Source organism: Lynx canadensis, chromosome B4 (genome assembly GCF_007474595.2).
Source record: "Lynx canadensis isolate LIC74 chromosome B4, mLynCan4.pri.v2, whole genome shotgun sequence".
In the NCBI taxonomy this organism is placed as follows: domain Eukaryota; kingdom Metazoa; phylum Chordata; class Mammalia; order Carnivora; family Felidae; genus Lynx; species Lynx canadensis.
In genome coordinates this window covers 81723483-81739531 of record NC_044309.1, presented here as the reverse complement: position 1 = coordinate 81739531, position 16049 = coordinate 81723483, and the positions used below count along the sequence as shown (strand labels likewise).

Below are 16049 nucleotides of genomic sequence, written 5' to 3'. Positions count from 1 at the left end.
CCACTGAAGCACCCTTAGTCCCCCTCAGGGCTCCATTTGTGGTGCCTTATGCCACTGATGAATCCCTTCTTCCTTTAAACTCTTAAGTCTTGACATTGACTTCAAGGCTCTGCAAATGGGAAGGTGCTGATTTGAGAAGCTCCTGTTACTGGTGGGGATTACTCTGGGGTTTTCATGGTTACTCTTCCTATGAGTAGGGTGGTCCCTGCACGCAAACATGGAACACATGTGCACCCACACAGACCCATACACACACACACACACACACACACACACGCATGTACACAGAGTTGCAGTGGATTGGGAGGTAAAACAAAGGCTGAGAGAGAACATTTGATGAGAAACCTGGCCTCACCCCTAGCTCTGTCCCTGGGTGACTGTGGAAAAATCCTATCTATCCCTTCTCTGTCTTTGTTTCCTCGTTTCTAACAAGAAGAGATTAGAGCAGTTGTCTCCAAGGCATCTTCTTTTGTGATGTAGATGCAGACACTTTGCAAAGACAAGTGGGATGGGCTTTGGGTTTGACAGAGACTGGGTTTACAGTGTTCAGTTACACTGGCTTTGGGGGCAGATAGACTATTTTTGAATTCTGGCTCTGCTGCTATCAGGCTGTGTGACCTTGGACAAGACACTTCATCTCTCTCACCCATTCAACTGTAGGGTGGGGTTAATGGAACCTCACTGTGTCAGGATTAAGAGAGGTGGTTTATGCAACGATGCCATGCCCTATAAATGACACATGTTATTACTGGTTTCAGCTCTGCCCTTAATTCACTGAGTGATCTTGGGTAAACCAAATGAGCTTTTCTAGATCCGTTGGAGAAGGTCATTGAAAAGACATGACCACCCTTTGACCAGTCAGCTGCACCTGGGTGATCACAGGCTTCTCACCCCCGCTCCTATTCTTGGATTGTGGGTTCCACTTGCCTTTCCCACTCCCAGAGACTGCTCCAAGGACATAGCCTTGAGATAGTGATGTGGTGTTGAGAACACCTGCACGGAATAAGTGACTAAACCCAGTTAGGGCATCTTTATAAACTCTTAAGGCGCAGCGGGCAGGTGCAGGGATCCATTCGCTTTGCTGTCGCCCAAGACAAGCCTCATCTGTAAGTTCCCTTTGCTTATTAAAAATGCCACCTACCAGCTTAGAGTGGCTGTCTCTTTCTCTCAACTCTCCCTGCTCTCTTGAGTACAGGGACAGATTTCAGATTTCAACTGAGAAGCTCCCTAGGAGGTTACCAACTGAGAAGCTCTTACTTCCGTCCTGTGCAGACGGAAGGTGGCTATTCTGAGATTCACCACATGGGGAGCGATGCGATCCCATTTTGAACAAACTCGGGAATTGTGCACTCTTCAGGAAAAAAAAAAAAAATCTACCTTTTGGGGTCATTTTCCAGACTTCCCACGCCCCCTGCTGTTTTTATTTGTAACTCTTTTAAATTGGAAATTGTAGGAACATCATAAATCTGAAAACAACCTAAGTGTCCATCGCAGTGTTCCACTCACAGCTTTTGAAATATTCAGAAACACTCACTACCAATTCAAATTGCATAATTAAACTATTAATAAAAACATTTCCAAAGGTGTAAGTAGGCATCATTGGTTGAAAATAAATTAGACATTTAAAAATATCAAAATATGTTAGGGGCGCCTGGATAGCTCAGTCGGTTGAGTGTCGGACTTCTGCTCAGGTCATGATCTCACGGTTCGAGCCCCGCATGGGGCTCTGTGCTGACAGCCCAGAGCCTGGAGCCTGCTTCGGATTCTGTGTCTCCCTCTCTCTCTATCCCTCCCCTGCTCATGCTCTGTCCCTCTTTGTCTCTCAAAAATAAACATTAAATTTTTTTTTAAATATCAAAATATGTTAAAACAAATTTCATCTTTTTCTTTTAATGTTTTATAAATTATTTTTTCCTGCTGTATGATCATTGGATCAAAAATATATTAAAAAAGTAAACAACACACACACACACACACACACACACACACACAAACTCCACGTCTTTTTCATTCAGAGCCTATCATTTACTACTTTGGTGTCCATCTGTCTATCTATCTGATATATATTTTATATTAAGAATTTATTGGCCTTTTAACCCTGCTTTTATCATGTAATAATATGTTATAAACACCTTTCTCTGTCAATAAATTCACTTCTATTAAAAAAAATTTTTAAATAAATTAACCTTTAAAAACAAACTTTTAAAAATAAACATTTTTGGGGTGCCTGGGTGGCTCAGTTGGGTAAGCATCCAACTTCAGCTCAAGTCATAATCTCATGGATTGTGAGTTCAAGCCCTGCATCATGCTCTGTGCTGACATCTGGGAGCCTGGAGCCTGCTTCAGAGTCTGTGTCTCCCTCTCTCTCTGCCCCTCCCCCACTCATGCTCTGTCTCTCTCTCTTTTTCAAAAATAAACATTAAATAATGAAATAAATATAAACATTTTTAAGAATAGTTTTAGACTTACAGAAAAATTACAAAGATAGTACACCTAGTTCCCAAGTATTCTGTGTCTGGGGCATCCGGGTGGCTCAGTTGGTTTAATGCCTGACTTGGGCCCCGGTCATGATCTCGCAATTTCTGAGCTCGAGCCCCACATTAGGCTCTGTGCTGACAGCTCAGAGCCTGGACCCTGCTCTGGATTCTGTCTCCCTTTCTCTCTGCCCCTCCCCCGTTCACACTCTGTCTCTCTCTCTCAAAAATAAATAAAACATTAAAAAAAAATACTCCGTGTCCAGTTTCCTTTATTAGTAACATCTTATATTAGTATGATACATTAGTCACAATTAGTGAACCAATACTGATATGTTATTATTAACTAAGATTCACGCTTTGTTCAGATTTCCTTAGTTTTGGCCCAGTATTCTTTTTTTTTTTTTTTTTCCCCTTTCAAGGATACTACATTTCATTTAGTTGTTATGCTCTGTAGTTTCTCAGATGTTCCTTGTTTTGGATGACCTTCCTTGACAGTTTTGAGGAGTATTGGTCAGATATTTTGTAGCATGTGTCTCTATTAGAATTGTCTGACATTTTTCTTATGATTAGCCTGCAGTTACGGGTTTCAGGAGAAAGGCCACAGGAGGGACATGCCATTGTCATCACACGAGATCAAAGGTACATACTATCAACATGATTTGACAAGCTGATTATCACTTGGTTGAGGTGGTGTTTGTCAGGTTGCTCCTCTGTAAAGTTACTCTTTTGTCACCTTCTTTCCAGAAAGTCACTATATGTAGCCCACACTTAAGGAGTGGGGAGTTATCCTTCCCCTCCTTGAAGGTGGACTATTTACGTAAATTATTTGAAATTCTTAATAAACTTTTTGCAGCCTAGAAAAGACTCTAACACTCTCCTTAGCTTCCGTTGCCTATTTTCCCTCCCTATCCTCTGGGAATCTGGCTCTTGGGGGGGACAGAGCACCTGTTGATGTGCTGCCAAAGAGGGCATCCTGAGGGCTGTGGGGACTCATCTGTAGGTAAAAGCACCCTGTGCCTTCTCTCTTTAGCCTGTGATCCTGTGCCTTCTCTTTCTTTGTCTTGTTCCCACTCCAGTTCTTCCTCTGCCTCATGGTTGATCTATTTTTCTTCCAGTTTGCTGCTAGCTTTGTTTATTCTGTCTGCTCACCCATCTTTCTGCCCATTTTCACCACGACTTTCTCAAAGGGAGCTCTTTTACCTGTACCAGCTCTTTGCTCCTTGAACCCAGAACTCAATGAATAGAACGACCACCCTGATGTCTTTCCAGTTCCCAGGCTTAAGGAAGGCCTGCCATTCTCCCTTTATTCCTCTGGTTTGTCTTCTTTCTGTTCTGAGGGAGTTTCTGGGAGGGAATTGCTACGGGCTCAGGTGCTCACGCATCTCATTCCTGGTAACTGGAATGTTCCTGTAGACTATTTCATGCCTTTCTTGCTGCAGCAGGAGCCTTTGCCTTTGCCTGGCTGCCTTCTGGTGCTGCATGAGCGCCTGCCCAGCTCCTTCTTCCAGTCTGGACTTGAGGATATGGGTAGTGGCAATGGCACAGCAGTAACTGAGTTTGTTTTGCTGGGGTTCTCGGGTTTTGGTCCCCTTCGGGGTCCTCTGTTTTGGGGGGTGCTTTGCATCTACCTGGTCACCTTGCTGGGCAACTCCCTCATCATCCTCCTCACGCTGGCAGACCGTGCCCTGCACTTGCCCATGTATTTTTTCCTTCGCCACTTCTCCACGGTGGAAATCCTCTACACCACAACCGTCGTGCCTAGGATGCTGGCTGATCTCCTCGCCTCCTGCCCCACCATCTCACCTGCCAGCTGCTTCACCCAGCTGTATTTCTTTGCCCTCTTTGGCATTGCTGAATGCTGCTTGCTCACTGCCATGGCCTATCACCGCTACGCTGCCATCTGCCGGCCGCTGCATTATACCACTCTGATGAACCAGGAAGCTTGTGTGAGCATGGCAGGGGCCTCCTACCTCATGGGCATCATTACAGGCACCACTCACTCCCTCTTCATCTTCACTTTGCCCTTCCGTGGTGCCAACACAATCCACCACTTCCTCTGTGACATCCTGCCTGTGCTGAGGCTGGCTAGTGCCAGCACCTTCTGGGGCGAAGTGGGCAATCTTGCCGTCACAATAGCCTTTATCCTGACCCCCTTCTTACTGATCGTAGCCTCCTATGCCTGCATCCTTGCCACCATCCTTGGGGTCACAACATCTCAGGGACGTCGAAAAGTCTTCTCTACCTGTTCCTCCCACCTGTTTGTGGTCATACTCTTTTTTGGGACTGGGACTGTTGCATATATGAGGCCTTGGGCAGGCTCCTCTCAGGACACGGACCAGATCCTTGCTCTCTTCTACACAGTTGTCACTCCTGTGTTCAACCCTTTTGTCTACACTCTGAGGAACAAGGAGGTCACGGGGGCAATGAAGCGGCTTGTGAAGAGATACCTTTGGAGCCCTTGATTCCTTCGAGTTACTGAATATAAGGGCCTGATCCTTGGATGTTTTCAGAGGAGGGAGAAGCTAGGACCCTCGGTCCCCAGGGATCTGGCCTGCCCAGTTCGAGGGCCCAAGCCACTGACATGCTTCTCAGAGCTCTGCTTCTGGGGTCTCCTCTTATGGCCTTGACCTGTCTTGTTTGTAGGTGCAGAGCTGCAAAAACATACACTGGAGGGAAGGTTGAGGAAAGAGGGCAGTTGTGCCCATCTTGTGCGATAATTGAGCAATTTCTGCTCTTTTCTGAGGTTCAAGGCACTGTGTGGGACCATGCTTCCTGGTGATAACTCTCTTCTCCCAGACTCCTCATTGCAAGCCTTTCTCGTTCATATCAGTTGCCTTTCGTACTGCAGGAGCTCTTTCAGTCCAGGTGCAAGGTCTGATCTGTGTGACTGGGTTGGCAGGGGAGGAACAGAAGCAGGGCGTAGCTTGTCTGGCTCAGAAGCTCAGGCACCAAGTCTTGCTTGGTGTTGCTTTAGGTCTGGAAGCATCTGCCTAGTACTTTGCTCATTTACAACTGTCATTCTGGGATCCCTGAGATGTTAATATTTTCTACTTAGCTTCCTTCTCACCTGCTGCCTGACTTGCTCTCTATTTTCTCCTCTGGTTCTAAGGTAAAAATGCACATATGATTTCTCTCCCCTGACGGATCAAAAGGTCCAGTCTGGCCCCTTGACTCCCAAGATGATGCCTTTGTTTCTTGTAAACTGTCCACTATTTCTACTTGGAGTCCACCTTAATATGCTGGATAGAGAGACCTGGCACCATTTTACTTTTCTTGGGAAGCCAGTTCTTGCTTGTTCGTTAACTTACTTTCAGCAATAAGCCACAGGAGGGGCCGGTATAAACAGGGAAATCATTCTCAAGACACAATAAATGGGGCCTTTAAAATAGCATTGATTTTCAGTTTACAAAATTAACACTATTAATTGCAGAAAATTTTACATTCTGAAGAAAAGAAAATAACTATTACCATTTTGACGTTAATGTTCTTGGGAAATTATTGTACTCTGGTTTCCCTCTATATATGTATATAAACATTTTTAAAAACTAAAAATGGGATTTTATTGTCTAGGTTGTTCTATAACCTTTATTTTCCACTTTACTAAACTATATGGTAGCATTTTACCATATAAGTAGACTTCCAAAGCGTGATTTTAATATCCTTATAGTATTGATATATGGATACATACTACAATATTAAGCAACTCCTACTATTGGAATTGATAATATTTTTAAAGTGTATTTATTTATTCATTTATTTATTTATTTTTAAAAAGGACAGCTCCAGTTTCTTGGTGACAAACTGCAGACCAGAGATGTGTCTTTTTTTTTTTTTTTTAAAGTTTATTTATTATCTTGAGAGAGAGAGAGAAAGACCATGAGTGGGGAAGGGGCAGAAAGAGAGGGAGAGGGAGGGACGTCTGGGTGGCTCAGTTGATTAAGCATCCAACTTCAGCTCAGGTCATGGTCTCACAGTTTGTAAGTTCAAGCCCCGTGTTGGGTTGAACAGCTCAGAGCTTGGAGCATGCTTTGGATTCTGTGTCTCCCTCTCTCTCTTCCCTCCCCCACTCACACTCTGTCTCTCTCTGTCTCTCAAAAATGAATAAATGAAGGGGCGCCTGGGTGGCGCAGTCGGTTAAGCGTCCGACTTCAGCCAGGTCACGATCTCGCGGTCCGTGAGTTCGAGCCCCGCGTCGGGCTCTGGGCTGATGGCTCGGAGCCTGGAGCCTGTTTCCGATTCTGTATCTCCCTCTCTCTCTGCCCCTCCCCCATTCATGCTCTGTCTCTCTCTGTCCCAAAAATAAATAAACGTTGAAAAAAAAATGAATAAATGTTAAAAAAAAAAAAAAAGAAAGAGAGGGAGAGACAGTATCCCGTGCAGGACTTGATCCCATGAACTGTGAGATCATGATTTGAGCTGAAATCAAGAGTCAGAAGCTTAACCAAATGAACCACCCAGGCGCCCCTGGAATTAATCTTTGTTATAAATTTTGCCGAGATAGATATCATTGCACTTACGTCTTTGTATTGTTATCTTATGTTTTTTATGAGCACAAATTTCTAGAAATAGAATTGCTGGGTAAAAACTCATACAGTTTTAGAGCTTTTGAAACATATTGCCAAATTGCCTTCCGAGAGAATTCTTATTTTTTTTGCAGCCCAGTTGAGGGCTGTCCAATGTTCAGGGCAAGGAAGTTGATGGATTAAGGATGAGGAGTGTGTTGGTGTTAGATGGCCTAGGGAAAAGGAAGATGGAGAGGTGTGGATATACCTTCCTCATCACATGAGGAAGACAAGAACCCACTTTCCCTCAGTCAGCCAAGGGCTGGCTGAGACAGAGGTGGACTGAGAGGGCAACATGGGGCATCACGGTCAAAACCAAGGATGACTTCCTGATAGAGTTGGTGTCTGAACAAGACAAGGGGAGACAATTCTTTCTCCATTGTTCTGAGCTGGGGTTGTGACAAGAGGATATGATGAAATCAGACTGGCTCAGCCCAAGTTGGTTTCATGCTTTTCTCACTTGAGACGGTGACCATAATCTCAGGAAGCTGAGGTCCCCTATTTTCAGGGTTCCTGGTTAGAACCGTCAGGAAAATACCGAGTGCCCTGTTAAATTTGAATTTCAGATAAACAACGAACAATATTATAGTATAAGTATGTCCCATAAAATATTTGGCCGCAGGGATTTAGCATTGTTTTATTTTTCTGGGGAAAGAAATATTTGGGGGATGCCTGGCTGGCTCAGTCAGTGGAGCGTTCGCCTCTTAATTTTGGCTTGGGTAATGATCTTGCAGTCATGAGATTAAGTCCTGAGTCTGGCTCCATGCTGGTATGGGCCCTGTTTGGGATTCTTTCTCTCCCTCTCTCTCTGCCCCTCTTCCCCCCAAATAAATAAACAACAACAACAACAAAAATATAAAAAAATTTTTTTTAATGTTTTATTTATTTTTGAGACAGAGAGAGACAGAGCATAAGCAGGGGAGGGGCAGAGGGAGAGCGAGACACAGAATCTGAAGCAGGCTCCAGGCTCTGAGCTGTCAGCACAGAGCCTGACATGGGGCTCAAACTCACAAACCGCGAGATAATGACCCCAGCCGAAGTCGGACGCTCAACCGAATGAGCCACCCAGGCGCCCCCCAAAAATCTTTTTTTAAAGGAAATATTAGGGACATAGTTACATAAAAAATTATTCACTGTGCATCAGAAAGTCAAATTTAACTGGACATCTTGTATTTTTATTTGTTAAATCTGGCAACTCTAGTCCCACGTGTTATTTGAGCAGGACTGGAACTGCAGTTGGAGAGGAGTTAAGTAGAAAACTCTGATCACCTCCATTAAGGAAGAAGGAAGCCATTTGGGAAATAGAGTAGTTTCCTATGATATGAGTCCTTTGTTTGACCAGAGACCCACTCTGAGTACTTGTGTGAATGTTGGCCCTCCTGTAAGTGCAAAGGAGGATATAGGATTCTGAAGATGGAGGAGCCCAAGTCAATCCTTGTGAATCGAGGACATTAAAGAGTAGAATGGGGTCCCTTATGTCACTGGAAAGTCAAGGAGAATATAGAACTAGCTAAGGAAGTTTGACCAGAAGGCTAGGTTTTAAATGACACTATGACATAATGCTTTAGAGTTTGGCTTTGGTGTGGAGCAGGTCCAAGATCAAATCCTGACTGTCATTTACCATCTTTGAAACTTTGGAAGATTTCTTAACATGTTTATGCCTTGATTTCCTCAACTGTAGAATAATGATTACAAAAGTTTCTATGCTTCACAGGATTGTTGTAAGGATTAAATGTAGCCTCCTCCAGTCATTCTTTACTATATGACCACTTAGCATGATCTGAAATCAACTTGTTTATTTATTTGTGGTTTATCTCCCTTCACTAAAATATATGTCCCATAAAGGCAGTAATGTTGCCTGTCTTGTTCACCAGTGTATTCCTAGTGTCTGGCATATAGTGGATGTTCAGAAAACATTTGTTGACTGGGTCAATAAATATAAGAGAATTGCTTCGCACAGTGCATGGCAAATAGTGAAGTGTAAACTAATCTATTTTGATTACTACTATGATTGCTACTATTATAATTTGTTATTTCTTGAAAAAAATTTAAAATTTATTTTAGAGAGAGAGAGAGCAGGGGAGAGGGGCAGAGGGAGAGAGGGAATCCCACGTAGGCTCCATATTCAGTGTAGAGCCCAACTCAGGGCTTGATCCCACGATCCTGGGATCATGACTGATCTGAAATCAAGAGTTGGACACTCAACCAACTGAGCCACCCAGGTGCCCCTATGATGACTTCCATAGAGATTTTTAAAAAGTTTAGTTATTTATCGAGAGAGAGAGAGAGAGAGAGAGAGCGCACATGAGCAGGAGAAGGGCAGAGAGAGAGGGAGAGACAGAATCCCAAGCAGGCTCTGTGCTGTCAGCACCTGATGTGGGGCTCCAATGCACAAAGTGTGAGATCATGACCTGAACTGAAACCAAGAGTCGGCAGGCCATTTAACAGACTGAGCCACCCAGGTACCCCACATAGAGGTTTTTAGATCTTAAAAATTGGGGACTTTCTCCGTTGAAAAGAATTCCTCTAGGGGCACCTAGGTGGCTCAGTGGGTTAAGCAGCCGACTTTGGCTTGGGTCGTGATCTCGTGGTTTGTGAGTTCGAGACAGCTGGGAGCCTGGAGCCTGTTTCAGATTCTGTGTTTCCCTCTCTCTCTGCTCCTCCCCTGCTTGCACTCTGTCTCTCTCTCTCTCTTTCTCAAAAATAAATAAACATTAAAAAAAATTCTTCTAAAGTTGCTGGAAAGTCTAAAATGTGTTACGCTGAGGGCCTGAATGCAGAGTGCATGCTTAGGGCAGAGCCCTGAGTCCAGCTGTGCACTGAGTGTGGAGCCTGCTTAAGATTCTTTCTCCCTCTTCCTTTGCCCCTCTTTCCTTCTCTTTCTTCTCTAAAAAAATGTGTTATGTTGAAAAAGGTAAGGAGAAGTGGGGTGTGGGCTTTTGAAGAGAGGGGATTTGGAAATTAGGAAATCTTGATGCACACTGTGAGTAGAGATGGGCTATGGAGGAGAAGGAAAAGGGTAGCAAGTGAGCAACTCTGGGGTGGAGAAAAAAGAACTCTGGTGGCATACAGAGCTATAGGAATCCTGGAGAACCAGGCTTAGAAAATGATTAGGAACCAAGAGAAGTTTAGAGACCAGAGTTACAGCTAAGGTCACACCACAAGAGTGGTCTGATTAGGAGGCTGTTGGCACTGCCACCATTGGTTATTGGTGACTCCTCTGGCACTGTGTGACTCTGCTGATTATGGGCCCTGAATGGCACTGCTGCCATCACCAAAATGAGTTGTAAACTTTCCTCCACTCTTTGTATCACTCGCACTCAATTTAAAGTCTAGCACTAGGGCTAGCCAAGGTCATAGGCTTGTGTCTTGGCTGCCAGACTTTAGGGAAAGCCAATATTTTGGCCTTACTGTCTTTTGGACCAGGGTGGAGATTTGTCTCTCACAAAGCTCTTAACCACCAACTCAAAGTAAATGGCGAGTTGTTCTCAGCAGTGGTGGTAACTGGGTTAGCTTGGTAAAGGGAAGCCCCTTTTGTCAAGTTCATGCATGGCCACCTTTCTTGCCATGACAGCCATTTTATTCACAGGTTCATTATGAATGAACTGGGCATGATTTTCTGGGGAAGGAGGTAGATGAAACTTTTTTTGTGTCTCCAGGATGTGCTTGGGCTCCATCTGAATTTAACATTACCACTTATTTTTTAAAAGTTTTAATTTAAATTCCAGTTAGTTAACACACAGTAACACTATCACTTATTGATGAAGTGCTATTGAGAATGCCTAGCTTTAGGCTGGGTGGATCATGTTATACCCAATGTACAGAGGGTGATACAATTCAATGGGCACACGTGAGAGAGGGGCAGAGAGAGAGAGAGAGAGAGAGAGAGAGAAAGGGAGAGAAGTAGAGAGAGAAAGAGAAGCAGGGCTCATCCAAAGCGGGGCTTGTGTTTTTTTTTGCCCAAAGTGGGGCTTGAGCTCACCTGAAGTGGGGCTTGAGCTCACCCAATGTGGGATTCAAACTCACGAACCATGAGATCATGACCTAAGCTGAAGTCAGATGCTTAACGACTAAGCCATCCAGGTGCCCCCTTTTTCCATATTTTTTAAAGAAGTTTTTTTAATGCTTGTTTGTTTGTTTGTTTATTTATTTATTTATTTATTGAGAGAGAGAGAGAGAGAGAGAGAGAGAGCTGAGGAGGGGCAGAGAGAGAAGGAGAGAGAATTCCAAGCGGGCTCCACCCTGTTAGGACAGAGCCATACATGGGGCTGGATCCCATGAACCGTGAGATCATGACCTGCGCTGAAACCAAGAGTTGGACACTTAACCAACTGAACCACTCAGGCACTCCAGTTTCTTTTCTCATCTTAAATAAACATTTGTGCCTAATTTTATATTAGTAGTTTTTTGTTTATTTTATTAAATAGGGCCATCTCAAATTATATAAGCTTTAGGTCCCACAAAATCAGGATCCATCCCTTTGCCTACCACATAGGGTTTTTATGGGAGTTAAATAAGACAATCACTAGTCAAGAGGGTATTATCATGTTATTATATGAGTACAGTATGTACTCAAATGATATTAGCTATTATTATTACTGTTTATTCTGGCTTAAATGCCTTTCTGTGCTTCTGGTTAGGCCCTAATCACTTCCTTTATGCCTCAAATTTCTACCAGGTCACTGCACTGTATACCCCTTCTTTTCTTTTTTTAAAAAAATTTTTTTTCCAACGTTTTTATTTATTTTTGGGACAGAGAGAGACAGAGCATGAACGGGGGAGGGGCAGAGAGAGAGGGAGACACAGAATCGGAAACAGGCTCCAGGCTCCGAGCCATCAGCCCAGAGCCCGACGCGGGGCTCGAACTCCCGGACTGCGAGATCGTGACCTGGCTGAAGTCGGACGCTTAACCGACTGCGCCACCCAGGCGCCCCTACCCCTTCTTTTCAATGGAGAGTGTGCTGGAATCATCTGGATTCCAGTTACAGCAGTGGGATTTGTAAGTGGTAGACATTTGTCTTTTATTTTATTTATTTATTTTGGTCGTTTCACTATCTTTCAAACACCCCTCTAATGTTTGGGAAGTTTCCTGCCTTGTAAGTCCCCTTTCTCCAAAGTAGTAGCCAGAAAACTTCTATTCCTAGCTACCTTTGTAGCTAGGGCACTGGCATGTGACTGTGGTTCTACTATAAGTCATACATTGGTTTGGAGTTGAGCAATGTGGCAGAGGGATATAGAATTTATGGTCTGGAGAGCGTGTGGAGAAGGCATCTGGCTCATGGGGACAGCTGTGGCAGAACTCTGATGTCTGGGCCCGAGGGTCATCAGTATGCACTGGACAGTGTTGGGTGAACTGAGTCTGGTGTCAGTGGTATGGATGCTGGAACGCCCTTGTGGAGTGTTGAGTTTCATCCCTGATGTGTGGCCGAGGACCTTGAGTCTCTGCTTCCCTTGGAGACTGCACTGCTAAGTCTTCTTTGATCAATTCCTCTCTGCTTCAGATGATCAGAGCAGAATCTGTGGTTTGCAGTGGGATGCCCTAAGAAACTGATTAGTGCTCTCTGGCTCTTTTTCTGCCACTGTTATCTATTCTTCACATCGCGACTAGAATGATCTTTTAAAAACTCAAATCCCGGGGCACCTGGGTGGTTCAGTTGGTTAGGTGTCTGACTTCAGCTCAGGGCATGATCTCATGGTTTGTGAGTTTGAGCCCTGTGTCAGGATCCCTGCTGTCAGCATGGAGCCCACTTGGATCCTCTGTCCCCCTCTGTCTCTGCCTCCCACCCCCCACTCTCATGTGCTCTCTCTCTCTCTCTCAAAAATAAATTTAACATTAAAAAAATTAAAAACCCCTCAAATCCCATCTTGTCACTCAGGATGAGCCCCCAAATTTGTAAGTGACCCCCAATACCCTTCATGATCTAGACTGTGTGGAGGTGGGAGCACATCTATTATCCCATTCCTTAGATTTTCCACAAAATGAGGGGATTTTTAAATTCCTTTCAAAGAAAGGAACAAGAGTGGGGACATCTCCTGCCTTTCTGTCAAGACTTCACCGCTTCTTCTGGGGAGGAGGAGACCTTACTGCTGATACTGTAGAAAGCATATTGCCCATGCGTGGCCTAAGCCCTCTTTGGCTTTCTTTCTCAGGCTGCCCTGCTTGAGGCTGCATACACTTTTCCCCCCTTCAGATGGTGAGCTCAGGGGTAGGCCTGTTTGGGTTGATTTGTAATTTGTACAGATTCTCCACTTGTACCTGGGGGGTGATGGTAAACGTGGGGAATAGGAAGCTCATTTTGACCTTGGGTTCAAGCCATATCCTCCAATTCAGTAATAAAGCTGATCTTTTGCTCCCTATCTATTACCAATATATTTTCTTAGTTAGGAGAGAACCCAAAATGGAGACAGATGCGTGGTTAACTGAACCTCTTCACACCCCCACAATTTTGGTCATCCCTTATCTCTCCCTCTTGTCTTGTCACTTCCCCATTGCTTGCTATACTAGATTGTAAAGGATGCCTTATGGCTTATAGTGTGTGGGCCTTTTGGACATTTTCTTCCCTTTCTTCTTACTCCAGGTAACTTCTTGTTATTCAGATTTAAGTTAAAATATCCTTTCCTCCCTGAAGCCTTCTCCATCTTTCTCAGACTGGATTCGGGACCTCTTCTTTGCTCCTTATCATCTTGTCTTGCTGCTATCTTTGGTACACATCTATTGAAAATTATAAGTTTGTAACTGCTTATTAATTGGCCTGCTTCCCCCATTAGTTTGTGTTTTATTCTCCTCTGCCCTGTATTCCTGGCACACAGTTTGACATAGTATTTTCTGAATGAAAACCTTGAACTTCCTAAAGGGTGCATTATCACACACTGGAGGGCCACTCATATTGGAAGTGTTCTGTAAGAGAATGATCCCCTAAGCCCTTGGTTTCTGCATTTGTGGGGTCTCAGAATAGACACAGCTCCCAAGCCTATTGCATCTGGCCATAAACAGCCTTGCCTGGGACTCCTCAGGGGGAAGCCCAAAGGGAGTGGGGTTTGGTAACCCTGAGAAAGAAAAATGAGCCATAGCCATAGCTGTTCAGGGAAGCCCAGGAGGTGCTCTGCTATCTTCATGTCTACTCCAGCAGCCAGCTCCTGAGTGTCTTCTGCTCATTGTGGACAAGAGGCCCATGGAGCTGTTAAGGAGCTAGACTTTCATGTGCTCAAGGAGCACAGAGTGCAGCCCAAGATGTGGCCCTCATGGGTTGGAGGATGGAGGTTTAGGGGGCCTCCTGAGAGGTCAGCTGTTCATAGTGGTCCTGAATACTTGTCTTCATGTATATCCAATACTTTTGTCTGTTACCTGCTGGCCCCACTGTGGTAGCTAAGTTGGTCTCATGGTGGCTGCTGTAACAATGCGTGTGCATTCTGCACATTAGGGCTCCAATGGTACTGTATTGAAATACTTAACATGAAAAAGTATGATTGGATACAAAATACTCTTTCATTATTACAAAATTTCCTCTTCTTTTTTAATTTACTATTTATTTTTGAGAAAGAGAAAGCGTGAGCACAGGAAGGGCAGAGTGAGAGGGAAAATCCTAAGCAGGCTCTGTGCTGTCAGTGCAGAGTCTGACGTGGCTCGAACTCATGAAATTGTGAGAGCATGACCTGAGCCAAAATCAAGAGTAGGATGCTTAACTGACTGAGACAAAATTTTTCAAAATTGCCATTTGTCAATGAAAGAAAAGGAAGAGCTAGTAAATGTAAATATGTACTTGCATATAATTCTAATTACTGCAAAATTTTGAATGACTTTGAAAGGACTTTCCATTTTTTATCACCCACTTATGTGAGTAGTTTTCTTTGATGGTGACTATCAGTTATTTTTAAGAAATCAGTACTTAAAGATCTTGATCAGGAGGCATTTAGTCATTTTCCTTATTTTTATTTTTTATTTTTTCAAGAGAAAGAGAAAAAGAGACAGTTTGTGCAAGTGGGGGGAGGAACAGAAGAGAGGGAGAGAGAATCTTAAGCAGACTCCATGCCCAGAATGGAGCTGGACCAGGGCTTGATCTCTATGACCCACTGACCGTGAGATCCTGACCTGAGCTGAAATCAAGAGTTGGCCGCTTAATTCACTGAGCCACCAGACGTCCCCATTCAGTCATTTTCAAGCACAAAATCTAATATAAAAATTATGTTTACAGAAACAAGCTCAATTTCTTATAAAAATATAAATATTTTATTTGGAAGTTTTATGTAAAACCAATATTTAAAAACTTCCGTATTACTGTATATTTTATTTGCCTTATAATTATATAGTAAAAAGACAGTGCAATGAATTTTTTTCCATCAAGCCCTGATTGGAAACCCCTTCAGTTTATTCCAGCGTGCCATTCAAATATTAGCACTTTCTGTGTATGCCATTATGTGAGGAAGGTTGGAAGTATGGCAGTGGGCCACTTTTTCCAGGAAGACTTCCAGAAATACCCTCAAACTGTTATCAATCATTAACCTTCCAATGCATGATTACATTTTTATAATGACTCTCATTATATGCCTCTGCTGGATTGTTTTCTCTCCACTCCATTCTCCTCATGACCACCCCCATTACATTAGGAGTCCCATGAGAGCAAGGACCTCATCAGGTCTTTTCTGAGTATCAGGAGTGCCATATAGCTGTGGGCTCCTTGATTCTCTAACTGTTTGCGGATGTTCTCTGACCCCAAGTTCCTTTTAGCTGGTCTTTGTTTCCTTTTTTTTTAATGTTTTTATTTATTTTTGAGAGACAGACAGACAGACAGACAGAGTCCAAGTTGGAGAGAAGCAGAGAGATGGAGACACAGAATCTGAAGCAGGCTCCAGGCTCTGAGCTGTCAGCATAGAGCCTGATGCGGGGCTTGAACACATGAACTGTGAGATCATGACCTGAGCCAAAGCTGGATGATTAACTGACTGAGCCACCCAGGTGCCCTTCTTCTTCTTCTTCTTCTTCTTTTTTTTTTTTTTTTAACATTTATTCACT

The 16049-nt window shown here is 43.8% G+C and overlaps 1 protein-coding gene across 1 annotated transcript; it reads left to right on the top strand.

Annotated features, from left to right (window-relative positions):
• The first annotated feature begins 4000 nt into the window (after positions 1-4000).
• Positions 4001-4939, top strand: LOC115517927 (olfactory receptor 9-like). Its single transcript, XM_030321034.1, has one exon. It carries the CDS (start codon positions 4001-4003, stop codon positions 4937-4939), a length of 939 nt encoding a protein of 312 aa, XP_030176894.1.
• Positions 4940-16049: the final 11110 nt, after the last annotated feature.